Raw genomic sequence first — 27822 nt, 5'->3', positions numbered from 1 at the left:
TCACTTTTATGGGTACATCATTTCACACTGTATTTACAGGATTGCACTGAGCATATATCTGTTAAATATAAAACGTCCTTTATGTAATCTCAAGAAATACATCCTTATAAATCTTTTATCAAATAATGAAAACAAAGTTTCCTTTCTTTTTAATAAACATTCTATACCTGAAGCTGTTGTGTACCTTCTTTCCTCTCTTACTGACCTCAGTATGACCTGACAAAACTCACTGGGGCTCTCCTAAAGGTTTAACCACAGGCCACGGCATGTCAGGTAGAGGTGTCTGGGGCTCAGTGAGGAGGAGTTGCTGCTGCTGCTGCTGCTGCTGCTTCTGCTGACTGGCCCAGTTTAAGTCCACGCCATTCTTCTTGAGCGCTGCCAAGTGCTTTATGTCCAGCGTAGTGAAGGTGGTGAACTGGACCTGATTTCTTTTGCTGGTCGGCGAGTGGAGAGGCTCGCTGCGGTGCGGCCTTGCCAGCAGTGTGGCTGAGCGGTTTGCCAGAGGGTCGATGGCCTTCGTTTGAAACTGCTGTTGGGAGTTCGTCCTGCTGCGGCCCAGGGTAGCAGTCCTCTCCGGGACAGTGGGAGCGCTCACAGTGGGTAGGGGGGTCTCCAGGCTACGGTGTCCCATTGAATCTATGGAGTGACGGGGTTCCAGAGTGCGGTGAGGCTCACGTTTTAACGTGGATAGTTGAGGCGGGGCACCTGGTGGGGGGACGCCGTGGTTGCCGCTTCCTAGCCACACCCAGTCATGCTTGTGATCCTTTGGGTCTGCAGCGGGAGGGGGGCCTGAATGTATGGGGGTCTTGTGATTCCGGAAACAGAGATTATATGAAACACAATTGAGTAGAAAGGCCAAGATAGCTACACAGGAGACCCCTACCAAGGCATACATGCCAATTTCTAAGTCCGACATTGCTTTGAATGTTCTAATGAGGTCACTTTCTATGACTTTTGGGGTTTTAGATTTTGGAGGCTCGTTCTTGGGTGTCATTTCTGCTTTAGTGATTTCTTTGGTGGGAGGTGAATTATTGTTATTGTCAAGCATGTTTCCAAAAGTTCTTTTCTGTCCTTCTCCTTTACTTAAAATGCCAACTGTGGTTGCTATAGACATAGCTGTGTTCTGTTGTATATTTGATATTGGCTTACTCACAGCTGGAGTGGAGGCTGTTGTCATACTTGCATAAACCATACCACTTGAACCTTTTGTTGTTCCAATCCACACAACACGTGGCTGCATGTTTGAGGTTGTAGTTTCCACCTGTGTGGACTCTTTCTCATTTGCCATTTTGCTTCGTAATAACCTTTTGTCCATATTAGTGACAACAATCTGAGACGTCATTGTTGTTTTAAGCTGTCCTACCAATTCTGATGCTCCACCATCCAAGTCTTTATTACCCGCCGCTTGTCCTGCTGCGGCCCTGCTACTGCTGGCTAAGTTGATCTTCAGGAGTCCTGTGCCCACAGCCAACTTGCTCTTCCGCTTAGACTTCTGGCATTCCTCACAGATCCTCAGCTCCACCCTCACTAGCGCCCCCTGGCCATCGCTTTCACCTTGTGCTACCACAAACGTGGACTGAGGGGTGCGACGCACCGTGGCCACGCCCTCGTCTGGGGTGGAGACCGTCAGAGAGTAGATGCTGCGGTCAAACAGCCCGAGGGGAACAACTGCCCCATCACTGAACTGAACCCAGCAGCTGACTACTGCTTCCTGTGAAAGAAAGAAAGAAAGAAAGAAAGAAAGAAAGAAAGAAAGAAAGAAAGAAAGAAAGAAAGAAAGAAAGAAAGAAAGAGAGAAAGAAAGAGAGAAAGAAAGAGAGAAAGTGAAAGAGAGAAAGTGAAAGAGAGAAAGAAAGAGTGACAAAGCAGGTCAGAACAAATACAGAAAATCAATAACCCCCCCTGACTTCACTACAGGCTTCACTGATTGTTAATAACACTAAATTGCCGACGCTAATCTTTTTACATTCTACAATAGTAAATCTATCTGCATCCACTTTGGCTGAATTATAGTTCACACAATGAGAATGTTATAAAGAGATTAAGGGAGTATAATAGAAGTCCTTCACAATAAACAATAAACAGCAATAGGGGTCACATTAACAACAGAATTAGCCAATCAAATAGCATTAATACACATGACCCATTTCCTGTTGCTGATGTGAATTACTGGGTTGCCACAGCGCTAACCTATATTGTGGATTTGAATACATTATGAATCGCCCTGAGCAGAACATTAACAGCTTGCCATCGCAGACACAATTGGCTGGTCATCTGCACTGGCACGCTTCTAATAGTTTGGTATTGACGGGGACAGACTGGCAACAGCGACAGTGCACTGGAGGTGAAGTGAGCTGTTGTTCCAGTAGCTATGGACTACCTAATTGCTGCCCCCGCGCCTCGGATGGGGAGCTGCTTTGAAATGGGCATGCTGCCACAGCTAAATGTGTGAGTGAGCTTTTTAAAATGATCGTGCGTGCACTCTGCCTGCGTCGCTTGCGCTCTCTCGCTCAGCATGGTGACTTCAGATGATAGTCAGGGCTGTGAACACAATGAGCTTGCAGCCGGAAAGGCAAAGAGAAAACACAAATATTATTACAACCCTAGTGGTTGGTGTTGCGTGGATCTGCTTCGCTGAGGCAATTCTCACAATTTAAATCGGTTTTCCATGGGAACAATTACGCCTTTCTTTTAAAATGAGCATTTAATAACACACTATATTTTCAAGGCGAGTCTGTCGTATAATGTCAAATTCCCCTCACTGTTAAAGTTACTTTGAATCCTTTTGTCCATAGACTGCCTCGGCTCAAGCAACTGAAAGTTACCTGGGAAACACTTGAATGAATATTGAGGTGTCTAGATTACACAGGGTGTACACAGGCTGTCTTGCTGCTTTTGACTCATGAAATCCAGCTAAAACCTTTTTTTTTTTTTTTTTACATAGCAGAGACAATGGAGCAGAATACCTTGTCAAAACATGTAAAAGAAAAAACTGTATAAAGCAGTTTCTTTTTTAGAAAATTCTGATGTCTCATTTTATTTTTTCTCAAGATATTGTGCCAGTCAAGTGAGGACTTGTCACAAGATTGGTCAACAGATATCAGAGCCTATTTCAATCCCGAACCATTCAATTTCTTTCAAAAAACGAAAATTGTCTCTTTCCCTTGGCCTCTGTCCAGACAATACTCCCTGTGCTTCACCACAGTTTCTATGTATGCAATGCTCTCCAGACATCTCTAGAGACGACAGGGAAAATTATCTTTTCTCCTTCATATTCAGAGCCTTTTGAATCTGTGCATGATGACTTGCCTTGCTTATAAATACAGTAATCCTCAACTATTCTAGAAAACACTTGGGAGCTCGAAAGAAGTAGGCAAGTTGTTACTTTCCATGGCTACACATATGATGAGTGCAGAACACAGGGTCTATTTGAATTAAATGTTAATTAACCACATTGAATCATCTTAACAAACAGGCCACATTTGCAGTTAATTTGAATAAATGAAACCTGTTCAGTTTATTTGGCTCAACTCCAACTATGACACTGTAAGTTCAATATACTCATTTACTCTTTACTCGCTAACTTTTTTCTGATATGCTTACAATAAAAAAAATGTTTTATCTGAACTTAAAAAGGTCAGTGTACAGTAGTAGATCTGCAGTTTTCCCCGGACGAGAAGCAAAGAACTATGAGGGAGGCACAGCAGTGAGGGAAAACCCAAGGGTTATTGAGAAGCTTTATCTCAGGAAGAAATAAGAATAAAAAGAAATAATTACTGTACTGCGTAAAAAATGAACAAAAAAAATGTCTCTTGAAATCTGTAATATCTTGAAGAGGTTTAATTGCTAAATGCCCCCACCCGTAATGACAAAAGAATGTTTTACCACTTTGCAAAGATATGAAAATAAAAGGCAGAGAAAAACAGATTGTGCCTCCCCTCCTTGGTATTCAATCAAAGTGAAGCAAATTTTGCTTTTTTTTGTTTGTTTTATTATGTAAGGACTTTTATTTAAAAAATAAAAAAAGCCGTCGACAGGGATGACAGTGACAGGTGTTCCCTTGACAGCACATCAGAGATGCTGAAAGTGTGGGTTACAAAGAGAATTTGTGGAGTTACTACTATAAAAACATGGGTGTTATTTAGCGTTTTTCCCTCGAGGAAAAATCTTGAGAAAAAAAAATGCATTATAACATATTTTGTGCAACCCTACTTTACAGTCTCTGAATGGAGCTGCAAACATTCAACGTCACAATATAAAAACATAAGTCAAGTTTTGGCTTTAAAATGTGAATAAAGTGAACGGTACGCCTCAAAGGTTATGTGCTGGGAATGAAAACTAACAGGGTTGAAGAGGAACAAGTACCATTACGAACAACTCAGCTGTGCCCCTCACTTTTATGCTTTGTGTGCAACAATTTTCCAGTGACTTACCTGCTTGAGCTGTGTGATCATCTCTCGAGTGGTTCCCGTGGCAACAGTGGCCCTGTTACTCCCGGGGCTGACTCGCAGGGACAGGGAGAGCCCAGAAACCAGTTGTACCCCCAACTCCGTCACGCTCACTTTATCGTCCACCACTCGTATGCTACGCTCAGCCAGGACAGACATCGTCAGAGGGGACAGGACCTGCGGCAAGTACATCCACATTCAAACTGTAAATCTGTAAACAGACAAACAAGCAAATGCTCATGCAGCTCATATCTTACCTGCACAGTAGTTGTGCCGACGGCTCGACCCTGCAGCACCACCCCATCCTGCACCCTGGCTACATCAGGATCTACAGTTTGCAGGGAATAGCGCACCAGATTGGTCACATCCACCTGTCAATCAAAATGAGAAAAACAGTGAAGTGACATGAAAGAAACAATTGCAATTAAAGCTGCAAGCAGCATTGGTCGGGACCTCGAGACTGCCCGTCGGGGGGGTGGCTATGAACGGTTAATAAAAAAGACAATTTTTTAAGTTAAAAAAAAAAAAAAAAAAAAAAAGACTTTTATTTTGAAAAAACGGCGTCAAAACCAGCTAATTAGCTAGTGATTTGTGATCGCAGCAACCCCATTAGGCTACCTACCAAATTTCGGCTCAATCAGACAATGTTTGCGACCATGCTAGCAGGCATGCTAAGCCGCAAGCTAGCCGAGCTGCCTGAAAATGTCTGTTAGGTACTCCCCAGATGGCCCCGATCCTGAATCTGGTCTTACTTCAATTGTAGTGTAAAAGACACAGCACTTATGGCACAATAAAGGTTTTTCAAAAACTTCCACCGACATGAATTACATGGCCTCAGGCCAAGCCTCCTACAGAGGTCAGTGTGGGACATGAGAGTGACCTGGTGGAGTGCCGGGCCTAGGAGGCCCGGCCTTTGTCGGCGTGAACGAAGGTGTGAATGATGCATCAATGAAGGTTTTTCACAAACTTCCACCGACATGAATTACATGTCTCAGGCCAGGTCTCATACAGGTTTTGCATGTCCTCATGACAGGAGAACATGAGACATGAGAGTGAGGTCAGGTCACATGAGAGTAACCTGACCTGAGAATGACTGGTGAGGTCACTCTCAGGTCAAACTGCAGGATATGACAGGCTGTCAATCACACAGCAGTGATGAGCCTGAAGCTACAGGAAGCTGCCCATATATGGAGTGATGCACTGACCAATCACAGTGGAGAATTTCACAGCTGCACCGAGCGCGGACACTCTGACGTCAGAGTGAGACAGGGAGGATTATATTCAAAGATTTTGCGAACAAGTGCTCTTAATCTATACTTATCGGGGGAGTATGTGGATAAAAATACCATACTTTTGTAGGAATTTTTGTCCTCTTTAAGACGGTGTACGCTTGGAAGCAGTCGGAGGTAAACTGTGGACACCAGGGGGCGCTGTTTGGCACTAACGGCAGATTGGGCTCCATCCGCTACAGTATTAAATTCTGGGGCGAAAAGAATGTTACTCTATCACTTTAACTCGTCATTCTGGGGACTTGTTTTGGAATTTTCCCCACATATGTTACATCCTCTTGTTCGGCAGGGTCTCGTGTGCGTGGCGATGCCCTCGGTTTGTGGCTGAGAGTCACGGTTTGCAAACAGTTAAGAGTAGTTCGGGGAGTTTTAAATCGTTGATTTTCGGCGAGAATTTTCCGTTTCCCCATGTTAATGGATGATAGGAGCCAAAAAGGCGATTAGGGGGTGGGGAGCTTGGACGGCTAATAAAAATTAAACTGGACTAGGTAAGAAAATTTCCCTCTAGAGTTCAGTAGTAAACAATCTCCTCTATTTTTGTATATCTCAATTTAACCGATGCGACCTTCGCCCTATGAGGAGTTAAATTTTCCGTTTCTGCCTTTTTTTCCCTTTTTTGGGCGAACACCTTACATTGAAAGGCAAATAGCCGGCTTCCTGTTGGAGTTAGGTCAAAAGTTAGAGCGCGTGAGTCGTAGGGCTCGAGTAGACGAACAAATTTCGTTTTCGCGACATTTCTGTACGACATTCCTGCGGACCGTGGCGGGCGATTGAAATTTTCTAGGTGGCGCTAGAGAGCCATTTTTGGACTTCTTGGGGATTTTTTTACAGAAACCTCGAATGGAGCGCAGACGTGACGAGACTTCCAAATTTGGTGAGTTTTTGAGCGTGTTTAGGGGGTGAAAAATGAGTGAGAGCGCAAAAAAAACGGAATAATAATAAAAAACATTCGAAAAACAATATATAATTTCGCCACCAGGTAGTGGTAGCGCCCCACTCTGAGGGGGTCAGGAGAGTTCTGGATGAGTGTGGGGCCTCCTGCGGAGGCCCCACACTTTTGGCGACGACGAAATCCAAAAGAGACCTGCCGTTGGCTGGGCCTAGGGCCCACCCGTTGGCGAGGTCCCTAATAAAAAGAATTATCCATGGTGAATTTTACATAATTAACAGTGAAGAATTTTACAAAATAATACATTTGAAACTGCCACAATTAGATTAGCAAAAGGAACCTGCATTGTCGAAATGTTCTCACCTGCCAATCGGAACCAAGGAAATACTCGACAGGCTCTTCCCCCGTTAGCGGATCTGGCAACACATCAACACCTGGCTGGGCTACAAACGGAGTGAGCACCCTCAGTGTTGAGTGCTGGTATTGCAGCATGCACCCTCTGCCTTTCCTCATCTCCTCCTCTTCCTCGCTGTCCCATGTAGACCTTAAACACAAAGGCAATAAATCACGGTGAGTCACATATTTTGTTGGGTTTTTGATTGATATACACTTTTCGCCAGCATGCTGGATATGAAGCAACCCCAGCAGGCGATCAGCCAAGTGCAGCACACTGTTGCTGATTAAGTGAATGAAACAGTATGGATGTGAAAAGAAGTGAGCGAGCTTTTTAATGCTGCTGCAAAACAAAGTCTGTAGGTTCACTGTGGACCCGGGTCGGAATGAAGATACACTTTCCACCAGCCTCTCAGAGGATCTGCAGGCATCGACCATATTTCCTTTCTTTCTTGAAATCTGCACATTCCTAAATATCCTAATACATGATAAATGGTTGTGGATTGGTCCCTAAGTTGCAATGCAACTCTGTATACATGCAATTACATTTATGGTTTTGTGACATTTTATTGTTTTGTCTTTTTTTTTTTTTTTTTTAATTGCATTCAGTTGTAAAGTTGGGCAAGTGATACACACTACCTTATTCCATCAGTGAAAGAACCAAAGTGAAGAAAATTACATTTGCTGTGGGTTTTTTTTTTATTTTTGCTGTATTATTCCTTGTCCAAACAATCACTCCTGGATACAGTCGAGTGCATAACCTGTTTGGGGTTGTTTATTTTTTCTCCTTCCTCAGTCTTTGGACAGGTGTAGACTGGCTGGCTGGCTATCTCCCCCTGCCTCCAGTATTTTGCATACAATGGAACAACAACAACGTGCTGTTAATCTGCGACGTGAGCTGTTGGCCAGCCATAGCAAAATAATGAAGACCAGCAGTGTGCCCGTCACTGCTACCGAGGCACAGCACATGCTGAGTGACCTTTTCTCCTAAATGAATTCAAGTTGAATTAACCAGGATCCCACGGCTGAGTGGTTTGTTTGCGGACGATAGAGGTTAAGCTGTGAACTCTCCTCAAACCCCTCAGCAATGATCATATAATTATCATACCCACAGCTGGTCCGCAACACACACACACACACATAGCAGACCACAGGTGTGCGGGAGAGTCGGCAGATAAGCTTTTACACTGGAGGCAGAACACTCCTGTCAGGAGCTCCAGTCCACATAAACATCATTATTACATAGCCTAAAGTCAGAGCTTAACATGTGATGGGAATGCGGCTCGAATTAAATCAGAGTGACTCAACGTCAGACAGCAAAGTGAGTCCTCCATTTGTTAAACCTGTGTGAGTTATTCCTATTAAGCCTGCTTTCCATCTGCATTAAATGAAAAGTTTCAATTTCAGACTGCGTTTGTTCCTTCTTTGATTAAAGACTCTTTAAAATGTCAACGTTCATCATCAATTGATGAAGTGTTTTGTTGTGTCTCAAAATCTGACTTACCGATTTCCACGCACACTTCAAGTTTAGTGCTGCTCTGTTGATTTCCTTTGCCATGGTTACGTTACTTTTTATAAAGTTTGTCAATAACCCTCGAGACATGTCGCCTTGCACAGGGTTGCCAGGCTGCTAATTAGCATGAGAGAAGCAGCATAACACAGTCAGTGTTTATATAATTTTATGTTAACTGAGTGTAAGGGTTAATTTCCATCTGATTTCAGAGACAAACGAAGGGATTTTGTGAATTCAAAATGTTTTAAGCAAAAAGAAAGACATACTATTAAATACACACAGAGCCACACATCTCATTTTCATGCCGAGTTGAGACTCATCTGTACAACGTCATCTCTGACCCAGTAACTGTTTGAGGTAGGAGCTGGATATTGAATGTTTCGGGAAGTGACAGTCCATCAGTCGGCTATCATCATTAGTATTGAGCATGAAAATAATGGCTTTACTGTAAGTATTGAGTAAAAACCCACTAACCTTTCTCTCGAGGGCAAATCTATTGCCTTAGCAGTGGAGTATGAACAATGCACCAGACATAGTGGCGTTGTGACTCACTTTACAGTATCGAGGCGAATGTTAGAAGCACACCTAACAATAGCATGGACATGTTGTACAGGTTGACAAAGGCTTTGTATCTGTACACAGTGATGAAAACCTGCATGTAAGGTGAATTGACTACTCAGATTTGCATGTAGATGTGAGTATGTTCATCCTGTGTTGGACTGGTGATCTATCCAGGGTGTAACCAGCATTCACAGGCTCCAGTGCCTCGTGATAAAGCGGTATAGGAGCGGTATATATCGGTAGCCTCAAAACGTCTCATACGTCCATGTCAAAGCCTCATGCACCATTCTGATGCCACTTTCTGAATCATTCTTGCTGCGATGTGTTTAAACCTTAATGTAGCAAGAGTTGTTTTCAGCTCCCTCCAAATGTTTCCAGTTGGATGTAGGTCATCCAACAACCAGGCTTTAACCTTTTTAATGATTTATTTATTGCTTCGTGTCACAGCTCTGGTGAAACACTAAACCAATCCTTCCAATGGTTCCAGATCAGTCTGATGTTCTTAACACAACCTGCTTGGTCGTACTAAAAGAGCTATTGTGTTAATTGTTTATAGTTTCTTTATTATTATTCTGCACTGCAAGATTTTGTGAGCTGGTAATTTCATCACATCATTGTACCTGCCTGGTTTTGCATGAAAGCAAACATTTAAAGAAATACAATAAGAGAGGAATGTGCACATACAAACTTACCTTTACATGTATTGTAAATGTACATAACTTCAGTATAATGACTTATCGGAAGCAGGTCACATGACTCACAACTCACATGACTTTAGAGTTCAAGTCATTGGAGTTTGATGATTGACATCTTGGTATCAAGAATACCAAATGAAACTAAGTATTAATCTTAATGCTGGATAAAAGTCAATCCTAATGTTTGTGCGGGGTATACCAGAATGAAATCAGATGACAACATTTGAAGATGATCAGCAAAAACATACTAAATCAAAATATATCTGAACGGTGGAATCAGTTTTCTCAGTATACCTGACAGGTACAAATACTGAACTATGTTTCCATGTTTCATTTTTGTTGTTGTTGTTTGTTTTTTTATAATTCTGCAAGAGCAGATGTGAAGCAGCTGGCAGGCTCTTACCTCCTGTTGCCAGTAGTGACAGGAACTCTCCAGCCTTTTATCTGGCTGAGCTCGGTGTCGGCCACATCGATGAACAAGGGCATGCGGGGCATCCATACACTCATCTCTAGCTGGGCGCTGAGGAAACCGTACGTAAAGTTGAGCATCACGCCGATCCTCCCTCTTGTCTCTTTTCCATTCACATACACGTAGTCGCAGCGCTCTGACACCTGACACAGATAAAACAGAGAGCTGAAGAAAATGGAACACGGTACAAGCAGTGACGGGAATAATTACTTCTCAAGTGACAAGTTAATGTGATGTAACTACTTCTGGCATTAACAAGCCATCAACTGATTACATTCAATGACAATAATCAAATTTCACTTTAGCTCATATAGGCAAGGCGAGTTTATTGATACAGCACTAATCAAGGCAATATATAACAAGGCAATTCACAGTGCTTAACAAGGCACATCGTGCAGCAGTAGAGATATAAACAAAAATACATTAAAACAAAGCAAATAGGAAAGGCACAAGAAGGAGGAACAAATAAAGTAAAAGCTGTAATGAAGTTCAATGACTTCAGTAAAATCTATTGCTTATTATGAAACATAATAATAATAATAATAATAATAATAATAATAATAACAACAACACCTGAGCAGTCTTCAGGTATTTAGCCACATTTTACAAAACTTGCATTGCAGAATGCATACCATTAAAATGAGATAACACAGCTCATAAAGTTGTAGCCAAATGTAGTTTTGTTATATACATACACATTAAAAATGATCACATAATAAAGACAGGAATTGAGGGTGATGAAATTAATGCAGGAGTCACTTTTCCCAGTTACTGCTTACTTTTTTCAGGACTGATATAAGGGGGCGACCGCTGGCTGTAGTTAAGTTCTACTATTCAGTAATTGGCACAGCACTGGATGTGAATGGGCTGAAAAATGTCTCCGTTTGTGCATAAAACTTTTATTATGCAAGGATGTGGGTAGTTTTGGTAAAATCACAAAATGCATTTGTTTTTCTATATTTCTACTTATATTTCTACAATTGGAGGGTTTTTTTTTTCCAGTGAGAAGTCCAGACAAACAGAAAAAGAAAGTTTTTGTATGGATGATTGGGGACTGGTGGATGAGGCAGATGGGGGACAGAGGCACCAATTCAAATAGGCCACACATACACAGTTTAATAATTTCACACTACTTTCAAAGTCTGGCCAGGGAATCGCAGCGTGTTTATGTTTACGTCATGTAAATTCACGACTGTGGTCTCTTTGAGACCGTTACTGAATGTAAATGAGCTGTGCCGTGCGACCGTTCCTGTAGAGCCGTACTGTAGGTGGGATCGTTGCAGAGTCTCCACCAGCGGGAGCAATGAGGTGAGACACAGCAGTTGGTGTGTTTTATTTAAGATTGGAGGCCTATCTCCAGCACCGCCTCACTTATCTTAACAAACCAGTGGCTCCACAGAGGTAATTGGAGAGCACTAGACTGGAGAATAGAGCGTCGCACTGGAGAGAGGGAGGTGAAGAGGGGGAGGCGGAGAGAAAAGTGAGGCAAAAGCAGGGGGTGGAATGACTTCTGAGGTAAGTCAAGTTGAACTCCCACGGAAATGTTGATGGAAGCCGGTCTTTAAGGACTTTTTTCTTTTCCTATCAGACTGCCTGGTCCACAGCAGAGTCTCTCACGTCTTAAACTGTTTTCCAAAGCAATGACATTTGCCATAAAGGTCAGTAACCTCTAAAAAATAACCTTGTTAAGCATTCGAGTTTTCAAAGTGATCACACAGTTTCTCAAGACAGCTACATGTTTTAAAAGGAATTCTTTGCATGGTAATTTCTTTTTTCTTTTACTCTGTAATATTGGTCTTTCAGCATACCACTGCAGAGCTCTACTCCACACAAAGTGCCTTAATTACAGCAGCATTTACCATCCAAAACTGCTGATGATTGTGCTTAAAGGTATATAAAAGTATTTTTTGAAATACTTAAATTTCAACCCATTCATGGGTGACCTTCAACTTTTTTTCCATTTGTAACTCAGTAAAGACTGTACAAAAAACATGTCATATGTCATTAATAGATATGAGAACACGTTTAAAAGAAAATATCTGAAGCTTCCCAACCCACATGTATGACTCATTATTTGGCTTCAATATTTCTTTGAATTGAATCAAATCGGACCATTTTTTATGATATAGTGTGATCTTCATGCCATATCTTATACACTGTTGAGCACTTGTTTTTCATATTACTTTATTATAATATAATGTAGTATTTGCAAAAAAGGTAGCAGATTAATTGGGCATTCAAAACTGAAATACTGTCATCTGCACTAGGTTTATGTTAACAGTGTTTACAATCAAATGTGGCACTAAAAAGGGTTAAAAACACAATATGTGGGAACTTAAGTTTAAAATACCTTACAATACACGAGTAAAATTAGACTTGATTTTCGACAAGTCAACGTGTCTAAGTAGCAGGAACATTCACAGATTCAAACTTTCACTTTTAAAGTTCCACATATGTCACACATTGACTCTTTGTATAGTATTTCAGCTTCTGTTATGCTTCATCCATTTGTGCTCAGCATAAAAACCTCTCGACTACTAAAATTTGTTGGAATTGTGAGGCCCAGAAGCATCCCATCTGTGTAGACCGTTGTAAAAGTTGCATTGTCACAAAATATACAGGAAAAACTATTTTAATATTTAGGCTGATTAAATAGCAACAGTCACAGCACAGTTCACATACACAGAACAGCAGCTTTAAATTGTTAAAAGAAAAACAATAAAGTGCTACATTTGTTTCTAATGTCAAAAAACATATTGAATGCAACATGTGTTACAGGTGATATATCACAGTTGAAGCAATTAGCATGAATTTGAGGGCAGTGAGGGTAGCGGCTGCATATCTCAAAAAACAATCAATAGGCTTCTCAGACCTTTTAGCTTTAAGCGTAAATTGTTTATAACCTGTTTGTGTCACAGGGCAGCTGTGGTTTGCTGTGTGGGTCAGCCCTGCAGTGCACTGTTGACTTGTCAAGTGTTTCCTCGGTCTTTCACCTGCGTTCTCTTGGATTGGTTCTTCAGGCAATGCAACCCTGACTTGGATAACAAGATAAGAGAGATGGATGGATTAACCCATTCAAACCTTTATTTTATGATGTGTACATACTTCAATATACGTAGCTGTTATGACTGCAGTTGTATTTGTGTCTGTGTGTGTGTGTTCTCTGCGTGTGTCTCCCTGCCAATTTGGTGTGTAAATAGGGCTGTGCCGTACAGAAGTCCTGATTGGACGAACGCACCGGGTACAAGGAGGGCAGGATGATGTCGCCAGGTGGCAAAGTGGTTTAAAGGGGCGTGGCCATGGCCATCCTTCAATGTGTCAATCAGAGAGTGCAAGCAGTGCGTGTAGATTGATAGATAGACAGACAGACAGACAGACTGTCTTATCTTCAGGCTGTTAAATAACTTTTCATTACTTTGTACTTTGTACTTGGGCATGTGTAACAATAAATCTGAATCCTGATCCATTAGCACATCTCTTAACCAGTTAGAGCTCTGTCAGGTTATGCCTCAGAGAGTGTGCCTCATACTATTTGTATGATATAACTATTTGTATGAGCACCTATTTGTGCTCTCAGTCGCCGACCCTGAGACATGTGAAGTGAGCCTGGTGCTGCAGGATTTAAAAACCAAGCTTCCTGTGATGGGATCTCTTAAGTTAAACATAAAACCTGCTCTCACATTAATGATGACAAAGTCACAGGCACACATTTTGGATCCTGGTTTAACCCGTTTGAATTAAAATATTATTCTCCATTATCTGAATAATGTTCTATTATCAATACCAAGTGCTCTTTTAAATATTTATCTTTCATTATATATGATGTTAAAATATTTCCATATTTCAGGTCTTTAAAATGTTATTTTTGAAACAGTTTGCAGCAGACCATACTAACCATGACCATACTTTTCAAAGTCTGTTTGGATTTGATTTGGAGATTATCTCACACTAAAAGAAAAAAAAAGATAAGTTGGCTACCAGATGGTGAACATACAGTGGAGTGTTCAGTGGCTGAAGAGCCACATATTCCCCCTGAGGTTGGGAAGACCAAAATTGAGCTAAACTCGAGTGAATGTAGCCCCTATATGCAACAAGAGTCAAAAAAATTCAACTTTGCATGATTCATTGATTCATGTTACGTTGACACATTTTGCACAACTTCATGTATCCAAAAAACACAAAATGTACTCAAACTGATTTTTCAACCTATTCTTTTCATGCGTACACTGAAAGATATATGTGAGCATGCAGTCTAATCTAAGAGATTGTGAACTGCACGCAAATAAATCCCTCGTAAAGATTCAGTCTATAGCGTTTGCCGTATAAAAGATAAGAAGGATCTATGGTTTCAAGGTTTAACTTCATCTAGTTTGTGGCATTGCTCTAAGAGGGGTCAGTGACTGCCTGAAGTGTGAAGGCCACACACACACACACACACACACACACACACACACACACACACACACACACACACACACACACACACACACACACACACACACACACACACACACACACACACACACACACACACACACACACACACACACACACACAAAAAGAAGTGGATTAAGTTCCTGCACTGATACAGAAAATCTTTACAAACACTGTCTGCCTTTCCCCGGCTCTTTTCGCACCCTCTTAAGCGCACACATTTAAACACTGCCGTGGCTGAGGGGCCGTCTAATGGAAAATAATATAATTCCCTTTCTTCATCTGTGGTTCTCTTTCTCTGCTGCCCCCTCTCTTTTTCTGCTCTAGCCATTCTCGTAGCATGGATCCATCGTGCAAAGGTCAAATCACTGTGCTTACAGACTGAGTGGTGGGATCATGGGCTCAGTCTCTAATGCCATATTGGAAGTGGCTGCTTTTATCCACAATGCTGTGTAGCGCGCACACACACATACACACACACACACACACACACACACACAGCTGGACCTGTTGAGTGTCATGGCAGAGTGACAGGACAGACCCACTGGCAGGCACCAGGCTGAAGCATGACTGTGATTTTGTTTTTACATTTCCAGATTCTGTTTAATCACCTTCAATCATCCAACAAACTCTCGTGTGCAAATGAGGCCTAAATTCAGATTAAACTGGCATTAAATAAACATGAACCAGAAAATGATTCCAACACTGCAGAGATGTTGTTTTCAACTTGTTAAAAACACATCAAGGAACTACACGTCATTTAAACAGTGTCAATCAAAGTCATGTTCGTTCCGGGGCCTTGTACAGCCCTGCTTGATCTTAATAAGGTCACATCAGTAAAAATATATCATAAGACCAATAAATATAACTAATTAAATGTTTGTCTTTCTGAAAATGTGCTAATTTAATGAACATTTCACATTATAAAGTTTTACCTGAAAGCTTTTTTCTAGCTTAATTTAATGAAGTCTGGGCACAAGATTCCCAGACTTTTAACCATTTTTTGACCAACCCAGGGTCACTGTATGGTGGCTAACATAATTCAGCCAACAAAAAGGTAGGCACTTTTCATTGCTGCATCTGGCTCCAATCCACTTTACTTCTCTGCTGTTTTATGTGTGCTAATCCTATTAGAACAGAGAGCCCAAAAGTGCACAAACAGGGAAATTAGGGTTTTATTTAAAAAAAATTTTAATAGCAGTTAATGTGTCAGACAGTTTTTGATTTTTCGTTAACACCCCACAGACTGCATTCAACCGTGTACCAAGCAGGTTTGGCCCACTGCTCTGTGTGTTTGACAGCACCCACTGAAGAGTCTACACCAATCAGCCGTAACATTGTGAGCTAATCTTTTGGTCTCGGAAAGTGTATTGTGGTGTCTGGTACAGGCCTCATATATACCACAAAAAAAGCACCATGATAAAGAGCAAATCAGTGTTATTCTGTCACGACTGTCAGTGTAGAGCCTTGCAGCTCGCACAATACTTTTTCAGAGTGAAACTAAGCCACCAAGCACACAGTTTTTAAGACTTACCTTAAGTACATCCTCCTGCGTGGACCTGCAGCTGGTGTAGTTAGTCACGTCAGTGACCAAGCCATTGGCCTCAACAGCCAAAGTTTTCACTTGCACGGAAAAGGTTTTCCCCGTCAGCCCGGCGGTATTCAGGATGTCTGTGGTCTGTGTACACATACGCACATACACACACACACACACACGGGTCAGGGTTAGTGGTGTGGGCTGGAAAGCCACAGACACAAGTGTTGGTAAAAATAAACATCTTTTCTGAGATTAGCTCACTTTGATGGAAGCGCTGTATATGGGATGAGAAAAAAAAGATATTTCTTTGAAGACAAAATTTTCTCTTGATATAGTCTTATTAACTCTTCTGCTTCTTGTTTTGCAAAACTGCTGCACATGGAGGATTAATTACAGCAGTGATTTTGCACCTGAAACCTTTTTTTAGAATCATTTTCTTTTGGGAATCACCCTCTTATTTTGAAGGTCACTATTTAGACACAGAGACCAGAAACAAACAACAAACATCATGCTGAAAAACACTACTTTCTACAATACTAAGCTCCAAAGACATAGAAAAGGTACGCAATAGTTAAAATACCACTCTTTGCTTTAATTCAAACTCAAAAAAAGCACCTTTGTTTCACAAATAGACATGTTTGGAAAGTTTTACAGAAAAAAAATATTTCAAAGCCTTAAACTAGCAATATGAATCTACCTCTGTCTCTACATCCTAATAGCTTGAGTTTACTTGAATACAACCAAGCAGCCTATGAACTAGATCAGGGGTGGCCTGATATAGAGAATGCGGCTCTTTGCCCATCATTGCTCTTCGATCCATTAATTGAAACCATCAGCGTGCGCCGCTTCCACCTATAGATAGTTTTCATGTTACGACCACCATCATTTATTGGGCCAAGCTCATGTAACAATGGCAATGGAAGAAATTGAGCTGTGGAAAACAGCTAGGCTGTATTTGGTTTGTATGAAAATGCATCATGCAGCACAGAGGGACGTGATCAACCACAACAATAAAGAAAAATAATAATATTAATTGACAGAAATACAGAACTATTAGATATAACTACGCTAAACTGAAAAATTAAGTTTGGCATGGCCAAGCTAGTTAAGAGTGAGCAATAGCAAGAAAACAAAGGCTCAAATACATTTACAAAGACACTTTAGAGATACAAGCATGGGCCAGGGATGTGAAAAAGTTGGAGTTGAAATGGTTTGTATCCGTCGTTGCAGTTGCATCATTTTTGCAATTTGTAAAGTGATCCGAGGAGCCTTTTGTTCGTGTTGTGAGGGTAAAATACTTACTGAAAATGCTGGAAATCCATGCATTGCCAATTGTTGTCTAACTTTTGGAATTCCATATTGAAATGTATCTATTTTCATGATTTGTGGCTTTGTTTGAAAGCCCACATGTTTATGATGTGGCTATTTGTAGTCGTTTGTGGCTCTTGGTTTCTGACTGGTTGGCCACCCCTGCACTAGATAAACTATGATCTGATAATCATTTTTAGGGGAGGTGTTCATCTACAATGCGCCAAAGAAAACAATAGTAGATGACATAACATCATCTTAAAAACAATATACGATCATGAAAACAAACTAAAAGGAAACACAATTTCAAAAATGTTCCAAACTGCTTTATGGTTCTGTCTTAACTGGCATCAAGAAGTAAAGTTAAAAATAGAAACAAAAAAATTACTAAAACATTTTGTAGCTTGCGTATACTTATATTATACACTTATTGCGTATATATATAGTACACTTAAATCATGGCCTCAAACTTTTTTTTATCACATTAAATCTGTGTGGGAGCACAGACAACAGCAGACATGAGGCTGTTGGTGAGAATATCACTGATTGAAACAAAGAAATAGAGGCTGACAAATTAGATTTTTTTTTAATTTTTTTTTTTTATCCTACAACAGATATGCTCCAACCCAAAATATAATCTCTGTAGCAATAAGAGATGTTTTTCATAGGCACACCTGGATGAAAATGAGTCCTGCAGAACAGAAATCAACACATCTCACCAAACTAACACCTAAACCTGATTAGATTTGTAATCTTCCATCCCATTTTCTCACACTGTACTGGTTATCTGTGCCACTGCTGGGCAGCGGCTTAGCTCTTATGCTTTAAACCCAGTAACTTGCCATTAAACCTCATGTCGCTTTAATTTTACACTCTAAACTACTCCTTCAACATGGATTCACAACTACTTTCCAGTTAATAAGATCTGGGGATTTTTTTTTTCAAGGTAGCAAGAGTGTGCGTATAAGAAGCTTTGGTTGATCAGTGTTTTTTTGTGTGTTTTTTTTCCTTTTGATACTTGCGGACTAAAGAACCAGCCAGCACAGGGCAGATGTTTCCCTGCAGCGCCGCATTTTGAACTCTGTCAGCTTGACAGCTGCTGACCGCAATTCCAAAAGGACATGCTCCAGTTCAGACTGTAACTCTGACCTGAACATAAGCCACTGGATCAGGAGGAGCAGAAAATCAGAAAGCAAAGGCAACGCTCTGCAGTGATGCCAGTGTCACACTGAGAGATCTTAACATCCCGCGTTGCCGCAAGCTTCACGGTAATCTGGTTTATGGTGATCAAGCACAGCCCAAATAGTTGAGACTTAAGTTTAAATCTGTCTCTTTTCTGAAAATAGTTTGGTAAACCACAGTATTGTTTGTTCATTGCTTTATAAAAAAAAAAAAAGAAGGAGGTTGGGGGGGTTTCAAAGTGTGGGAAGTTGAGCATCATGCTTTGCAGGCTCAGTCTAATACCAAAGAAAACATTTTGATTGAATACTAATTTCTTAAAGTTTTTCACATTATATGACATCACTGTTTGCAGCTGTAGGTATTTAAGAAGGTGACTGTCCTCATCAGTAAACACATTATGTGTGATGTGTTGAAACAGTTGATAGGTTCACCTTACAATCCTTAATTCTTTTTAATTGTAATTTAGTTAAAAAATGTAAATAGAAAAAGCATCCCACTGCCACGCCCCCTCAAAGCTCTCCAGTCGGCGCCCCAGATGAGGTCAGCCCAACAATGTAAAGGCTACCGACCATCCATGCCAGATGTCTAATGAAACATCTTTTATTAAACATCTGTACCAGATGAGAGATAATATCATTGCATTAGTAATGTACTGTAGGAAAGTATGTGTGCTTACTACATTAAGATAAATTATTCCTTTCTTTGTGCTACATTGGGAAAAGTTCCTCATTACAACAGCAAATGAAAAGTAAATAAATAGAAGAGTCGCAAAGAAACAAATAGGAACAATAAATAAGAAGTATGTAAATAAAAAAAATAGCAAAACATATAATCAAGACAATGACACAACACCCATGCAGATTTCCAGTATTCTCATTGTTCTGAGTCCTTCAGAATCTGTTCAAACTAAAGGCCAACTTTCCCAGCCATCCTCTTCCCGTTTTCACCCTTCAATGTAACCTTTATAAGATCACTTGCGTTGGAACTTGACATCTTTGCTGAATTTAACTTTCCACATCACCTTGATTTCTATCCCACAGTTTAATTAAACGTTTCACAAATAACCATTGTACTGTGCAAAGTTTTCTGTCTCTAGCAAGGGATTCACAAATGGCCAAACCTGGTGCTCTTTTCAAAGGGAGTGAGAGACGTGTCACGCAAAAGGTTTGTTCATTTAATCGTTACAGGAGGAAAAAAAAGTTTTTTCCTCATGTGAATCCCACCAGCGACTGAGATGAAACATATTTGCTCTCAAATGGCTGTTTGATTCATGAGGACTATCGTACCATAAAACAGGCCTGATATGGATCCACTTTGTAATTTCCTCGCTGTGTTTTCTCTGTCTTTTCAGACAAGCACATACCAGCATCATGGAGGACATAATTTGTGTGTATTACTCTGTGCAGTTAACCAGTTTATATATAGTAATACAGTGGCTGGGGTAGGGGAAAAAATACTGACAGAAAGCATAGCACATATATTATGGGATTTCTTTTTTTCTGTTCGGCGAAACAACTTATTTTTAAGACTTTTGCCCTTTTATATAATTACAGAATGATATAGTGACACTAATTATAATGCTAAGTACAATAAAAATAAGCTTCCAAATAATGTATTTTTCTTTAATGAGGATACCAGTGTCATACTTTGAAAACTCTCAGATGGCAGAAAAATGGATAAATATTCAAACATGCTTCATTCTCTCATTTCTTTAGCCACAAGTAAAATATTTTGTGACACTTTAACAAGTGCTTATTCATTGTGCAAACTCCAATGTGGTTTATTTTGTGAGTTAACAGGATGCCCTTATATGTCCAGATCAGGAGTAAAGGGAGCATAATAGATAAAATAAGCCATTTATTGCGAATCATGTTAAGGATGCCGCAATTTAAATAACCGCAATGAAGTATTGGCACATTGTGACCGTCTACTTCAACCAACTCGCAAAGACAATAATTTATGCCAAGATACATATGACATGTTTAATAAAGACAGTTAAGGAAATGTTGCAAAGCAGAAAATGTAAACTTTCCAGGCGATGTAGTAATTCCTCAATTGTGTTCTTACAATTTTACATTTGAATGAGTGGGCGCTGTTTGAGTGTAGAAGAGAACCCATTAACATGATTCCTGTGGCCCACCACACTCGTCAAAAAGAAGTTGCATAAAGACACTAAGAGTGAAACCTGGATGCAGCAGATTGTCGTTGCTTAATTGTGCTGCAAATGGCAAAAATAAATATATGTTGTGTCACACTTCATAAATGTATACAGGTTTGGCTCTTACCATCACCAGAGGGGCCAATCCCACATAGTCCCTGCGGGTAGTGTAGATTCGCATCAGGCCCACATCTTTCACATTTCCAGGTAATTCCAGACGCCAGGAGATGGTCTGGCTCGCAACCTGGTCAGAAATGTCTTTCGGTACAAAGTCCAGTTGTAAAACCTCCAGAAGACCCCTGTTTGCAGAAAATAAACATAATTATCACATTGTTTATCACAACGTAGGAGAATATTGTTGTACATCCATTAATACTAAATGTGAAAACAAGAGAACATAAATTAATTGCTTTTAACTACAATTAAATCTGATGCATGGATCAAAAAACATGGCATGGTGTATGGTAATATAGAAAACATAAATCAGAGACATGTGACAGGATATGGAGAGTATCAAATATCATGCAAAGACATCGTATCTCAGCAAGGCATCGGAATTGAGCACCAAGACTTGCAGTCTGTACAAAGCTATACGAGAGCTCAACAACCCCCAAACACAGAAAAAGGATCAAATCTATGTGTTCTTTTTCTATTGAATATACAGTGGCTCGTAAAAGCATTCATACCTCTTGAAATGTTCCACTCTGTCACATTACAACTAGCAATGTGGATGTATTTTATTGGGACTTCATTTGATAGAGCAACACAATGTGCAGCATAATTGTGAAGTGGAAGGAAAATGATACACGTTTTCAGATGTTTTGCAAATAAAAAAACTGAAAAGTCTGGCATGCAAAAATATTCATAACCTTTGAGTCAATACTTTGTGGTATGTTGGCCGCTCCAACAATGTGTTGTGTTGCATTCTGTTTACGCTTATGAATGTTATTTGACTAGGGTAACAGACTGTATCATTGAGGATTGTATGTCCAAAGCACGTCCATAGAAATGCATTTAAAGCTATCTGGTGACTATGAAATTATCAGATGTGAATGTGAGTGTGTGGGTCTGTCTCTGTTTTCCCTGTGATGTACTATTGACATACCCTGGGTGTATCCTGCTTTTGCCCATAGTCAAATGTTATAGGATGAAGCAGTATAAAAGATGGTTGTATCAATCAAAGCGAACCATGCATCACATGTTTGCAGCAACTACATCCATCTGCATTTTTAATATATCTTATGTTGGCTTGAACTGAGAGAATACAGCTTTTGTAATGAAAGGTAGGTCAATATATTATTGCAAAAGGGGTTATGTAAGGTGCCTGGTCTTTAGAACTTTCTGAAGAATATATATTAATGCAGAAAGATGCGGCTTACAAATATAAAAGGTATGAAATTACTCTGAAATTTGAGAAATAGCGCCTGAAGAGTTTGAAGGAAAACAAAGACAATACCCAAGAGGGCTCATTTCCATCAGGGGCTGGAAGAATAAGGTGAGAATGTGGAGAGGAGATTAAGTGAGCTGGCAGAGACTTCAGCCAAGTATTCTGGTCAAAGGATTGTCAAAGAAATGGCAAGTGATGGTATTTGATGCAGGAGAGTGTGTAGGCACACCTGTCAGTAGGAACAGATCAAAGGGGGAAATAGAGCAGGGAGTGAATGGGACTGCGGCACTTTGAAGTGCAGCAAAACTTTGCATAAAGCAAAACAATAAACCTCTACATGGCTGAAACGTGCCTTGAAAAATGGTCCAAAATGTTGAAATCAGCGGCAAGAAAGGCAAATATAGTGAAAGTATTTCTGCTGGGTTTCCCTTTTGCGTGTGTGCGGTTAATACACTAAAACAGCAAAAGTAATAGAATAATAGTTTTCTCTGTGGCAAACTTTGAGTTGAATGACCCGTTTCAGTCATTATGACATTGTGTCTTCTTAAGTAAGGCATGACAAGCTTTGAACGCCTGATTTTAGGAATTCTCTCAAACTCTTGCTTTTGAAGATGGAAAACGTTCACCCCATCGACATTTTCACCAGTTGTGATCTGATATTTCTCAGTGCTTCTCTGACTATCCAAAACAGATGTCATACTGTATCTGTCCACAATTATTTTAAATTAATACTTAGTCTGTGTGTTTAAACTAGGGTTTGATCGATCAAATCGGCCGATTATAGCCATTAGAGAAGAATCGTAATTGGCCAAAAGTTGGTCCAACGCTAACCCGAATCGGCCAAAAGTGTGGTCTGATTGACACAGATTTTCACACTTATTCTCCACTAAAAAAATGCAGGTAATGTGGTGTTTTTCTGATGTCCTTGTGTTACGTATGCAGTAGAGGACCATCCACATTCCACTCACCCGACAGGGGAGTGAAGTAGTGAAGAGTGAAAAGCAAACAGCGCATTTACTAAACCGAGTGGTTTACCTCAGTAGTAAGTTTAAACTAGTTTGTGTGATAAACAAGTCAATAAGTTTCCCCATTTCCTCTGTCGTGCCTCATTGTGTCACGCTAGATTGATATGTTGCCCTGTTCGCCGTCAATACTTTTATCACTGCTGCCACATTAAACGGACGGTCGCTGTCTTTGATGTGACGCATCGACGCATGTCATTTAGTAATCAAAGTATTTACGTTGACGTGTCGACCCGAAACTAAAAAAAATTTAATCTGCCGATATAATAGTGATCAGAATTTTTTTAATTCCCTAATCGGCATCAGGCCCCCAAAACTCTAGATCGGCCGGACACGAGTTTAAACTTCATGGTAGCCACCCTTCTCCAGGTAAATGTCGCTTTCTGTGATGCTGGTCGGAGCTGACTGCGTGCTGTTGCACACTCAATTCAGAGGATAATTTTTTTTTTTTCATCTTTCATCCTGATTAGTTTTGTCAGCGGTTTCATTTACCATATTTTTTTTTGTCTTAGTCCACTTCAACTGCTGTAATTTCAGCTTTTCATTTTAGACTTGTATAACTTGTTAATTACATCCAAACCCCAAATGCCATTTTCAGGTAGATACAGGAGGTCTTTACAATTTCTTTCTTTTAGCTTTGCCTCACTATAACCCTGTGTCCCTGTCTTTGTTGCTGAAAACTACCACACAACATGATGCTGCCACCACCGTGCTTTTGCAGGGGTAGTTGTAAATAGTGTAAATACTCTATGTCCATGTCTGTTTGTTTTTAAATAACTGTTGTCGTCTTAAATGTATGACGACAACGGATAGAAAGTAGCCCATGGCTAAAGCTGGTGGATTTACACAAACTGACTGTACTGAGTGTCCATTAATGTACACTGTCCTCTGGAAATAAACTAAGAAAAAAAAAAAAGAAAGAAAGAGGCAATGAGCACTGCTCTATAGCGATAATGCTTCCAATCATGGCCAACTGTTCAGGTCTGGGCTTACAATAGCAGGGAATATTTTATCCAAAAGTCTGGTAGTGATTTCCTCTGAGCAACTGGAGATGGATTTCCACTTGTCTACCACTGTGAAGAGGCTCTAGCTCAGATCAGAGGATATAATGCATCTCTTTCCCTCAGTCAGAATGACATTTGGATTTTTGGTCACCTCCTTTCAATTGAAACCCCTTTGCCCCACATTGTTCAGTTTGCTCAGACAGCCAACTGAAGTCCTGCTTGTTCCACTGAGGAAAACTTCCCTGCAGCAAGATTTCTTTTTTTTTTAACTCCTCCCCAGATATGTGCATTTTTAATAGGGTGTCTCGGAATTCTGCAGGCATAGGTCCTTCAACAATGTGGCTTATTTCTTTGTCATTGCAGCTTTACATAGACAGCGATGAACCTTTACAGAGCATGTCCAATCAATGAAATTCATCACAAATCGACTAAAGGTAAAAGAGAGATCAAGTATACCCAAGGTAAATTCCAAGTGTTGGAGCAAAAAGTCTGAATACTTGAGTCAAAAAAAAAAATGTAATACTTGAGTCAATATGGAGGTTTTTGTTTGTGATAGATTTCCAAACATCCAAAGCGCTTTACCATTCACTTTACCATTATGAGGTATAGAGTGGAGGTTGAGAAATGGAAAATAAATTCAAATGATTTCAGCATTCAACCCCAACATACAATGTTGAATGAAGCCAGAGGACCTGAAAGCTGTGTACCTGTGTGAACATGTTCTATCAAAAGAAACCCAAGGACTGAATGCCGTGCAAAATTGAATGGAGAAAGTTGTGAAAATGAGGCTTTTATAAAAAGAAAAAAATTATGTGTACCACTCTGTGACAAAACTGAAATGAACACATGGAAACTGCAAAACATATTCTTTTTTTGTGTACATCAACAAATTGTGGCAAACCTGTAGAGCACAAGCACTGACCACAGACAGTCCGAACATTATGCAGCTGGTGCTTGAAGCGATGCAATCACAATTCAGTGAGTTCATTTTGGACTATTTAGGGAGCTTATGAAACGTACATCTGTTTCTCATTTCTGAGGGCGATATTTTTCTGCAACATGAAGCAAAGAGGATCAATGATACTAAAAGCTCCACAGAGAAAAGACCCAACTAGCTATTTAAAGTCAAAGCAGAGAATTGTAGATCATATCAATTTACTATACAAAAGTTTATACATGATTTATTGCCCATGTTTGCTGATCATAAGAATGTAACATTAAAGAACGTGCGCCAGATATTCTGAGCATATATCAACTATCTAGTATAGCCAGTGAGGGTCAAGGGAGGTTCGAGTTAAATTGAGCTGATTTAACCAGGGTCTGTGTACTATGGGACAAAACTAGAGTACCTGGAGATAATCCACACATGAAGGTGGAGAACATTCAAACTCCACACAGAAAGACCCAGATGTCCAGAAATGAAATGGAGGGTTTCTAGCACTGAGCTGAGTACAAACTCGTACATCTCTGCTGCTGTGGCTAAGAAGGCTTTTCTGAAACCTATTCACCAATTCAAAATTAGCGAAGCCTGCATGAATGCAGCTCCACTAAATTGAATATATTTTTATGTGTCTCAAATATCATTCAAACTCAAATCAATCTTTCCTATGAATCAATCAAACCTGCAAAATGAGGAATGAGGAAGTTTTGGACAAGTGTTTAGGAAAGCAAGTGTGTGTTTGGAGGCTCCAAGGTTTGAATCTCACTGCTGACAGGTTACCACTGAGCAAGGCTCCACACTGCAGTAACCCACTGTGCACAGGATGTGTTGCCAAGCTTAACTATGAATAGGATGGGCTAAAATGCAGCTACACGATTTCCCAATATTTCACATTTATGACACAAATAAAGAATCTATGTTTTAATCTTTATAATTTTACATTATTAGCCCAAAAAAATCAAAAACACTGAATCTCAAAATGTTGCAATGAGATCAGATATTAATTTGAAACATTTAGGAGTAGGAAGATATGTAAACTTATTCAATAACACCCCTTCACCTGTGCCCTCAGCTCATTGTTATAAGAGTATATAATATCTCATCTCATCTGTAAAGGACATTCTTATTTTCTGAGATATACCTGAATGCTTCATATATAAATATATATACAGTGTCTGTCTCCTTTATTACAAAAAAAGTCATTCAAAAATGTCCAATTCATGTTCTTAATACGTTTTTGTCTTTCATCATTTTTCTGTAAATAAGATGAATTCCGACAGATTTTAAAGGGATTGAAATTATTCACAGCCAGTGGAGTGAACATGATCATCAGACAGAAGAGGTTGAAGCCTGTAGTTCCTAGAAATCTATCTATTAGGAGGGACTTCAAACCCTGGGGTGCATCACCACACCAAAACACAGTTCTGAGCGTGGATGAGTGTGCCACCATGTTCAGGGTGTGTGTGCGCTCCCGGCTCGGCACACTGGACATGACTTGGAATATCTCCGCTTCCTAATCGCCACTTGTGACCGTGCAAGCGCTTAAGCCTGGATAACGTAGCCGTGATTATGGATGATTACGGATATGTGGGTCGGACGGACGCCGGGTGGTGTGTGTTTGTGTGGGCGGGAGGTTGCTGGGCAGGGTCGGCTGCCGCCAACATCTGCATCACGTGGGGCGGATATAATCAACTGGTGTGCATCAAATAAAGCAAATACAACATATACTCGAATATTTTTAACAACACCAACAACTCACTATCACACTGCACTCACCCAGGCAGTTTGGGTTCAGTGTCTTGTCCAAGGACACTTCGGCATATAGGCAGGCAGGGAATTGAACTTGCAACCTTATTGGGAGACAATATCTCTACCAACCGAGCCATGATGTACCATATATCTCACAGTCAACACAGCCAGCAAATATTCTGTGGCTCTCAGACCCAGAGCTGCCCCCAGAGTCTGGTTATTTAAATTGCTTGATGTTGATTGTTGTATTTATAATTCATCACTATTATTCTCATTTATTCAATTATGTCCAGAATTTCCATTTTGTGGTAAGGGTATTTATATTGTATTTCAGATTTCTTTGGTATTGATTTGTAATTTGTTAAGCATGTAAATTGGGGGGCGACATGTTATCTTATAAATGAAACACTATGGTAAAAGCATTGCTATTTAATTATTGCATGTAAATCACCATTGGAGGTAGGGGAGGGGAATAAAAAACCTTGCCACACAGGGTAGGGCCGGCTCTGGTCCGAACTCATGCTGACATAGAAAATTAGGACTAGATATCTGTAGAAATAATCAGTGTGTTCTTTAATCATGTCTATCTTTCATGAAAGGGAATAATTGACAAAAAAAAATCTCAAGGTTTTTGAACTTACTTTGATACTTTCCAACCTCTACTCAGAGAAAAAAAATTGATGTGGACTCCATATAAATGCAGGGAGCAACACTCTATACAGATTAAAACAATATTGTTGGTGCTCAGCTGCTTACAGTGTGCGCACCACTGAGCACAAGGCCATAAATAATTACATTTTCAATAAAAAATCCTGATTCATTTTCGATTCACTTGTGCTCTGTG

General features: G+C 40.2%; 1 protein-coding gene across 1 annotated transcript in view; it reads right to left on the bottom strand.

The window, feature by feature from the left end:
- Positions 1 to 226: 226 nt before the first annotated feature.
- Positions 227 to 27822, bottom strand: part of LOC308140237 (transmembrane protein 132D) — a gene marked incomplete at both ends in the record, with an annotated part of 42133 nt that continues 14537 nt past the window's right edge. Inside the window, 7 exons of the mRNA XM_080509922.1 lie at positions 227 to 1711; positions 4434 to 4625; positions 4706 to 4819; positions 6990 to 7170; positions 10192 to 10400; positions 16226 to 16369; positions 21004 to 21175. Of these exons, the coding sequence (XP_080366048.1) occupies positions 227 to 1711; positions 4434 to 4625; positions 4706 to 4819; positions 6990 to 7170; positions 10192 to 10400; positions 16226 to 16369; positions 21004 to 21175 (2497 nt within the window). The remainder of the gene's footprint in view (positions 1712 to 4433; positions 4626 to 4705; positions 4820 to 6989; positions 7171 to 10191; positions 10401 to 16225; positions 16370 to 21003; positions 21176 to 27822) is intronic.

This window comes from Blennius ocellaris (genome assembly GCF_963422515.1).
Source record: "Blennius ocellaris genome assembly, chromosome: 15".
In the NCBI taxonomy this organism is placed as follows: Eukaryota; Metazoa; Chordata; class Actinopteri; order Blenniiformes; family Blenniidae; genus Blennius; species Blennius ocellaris.
Note: the sequence above shows the minus strand (reverse complement) of the source record. Positions and strands in the feature narration are given on the sequence as shown.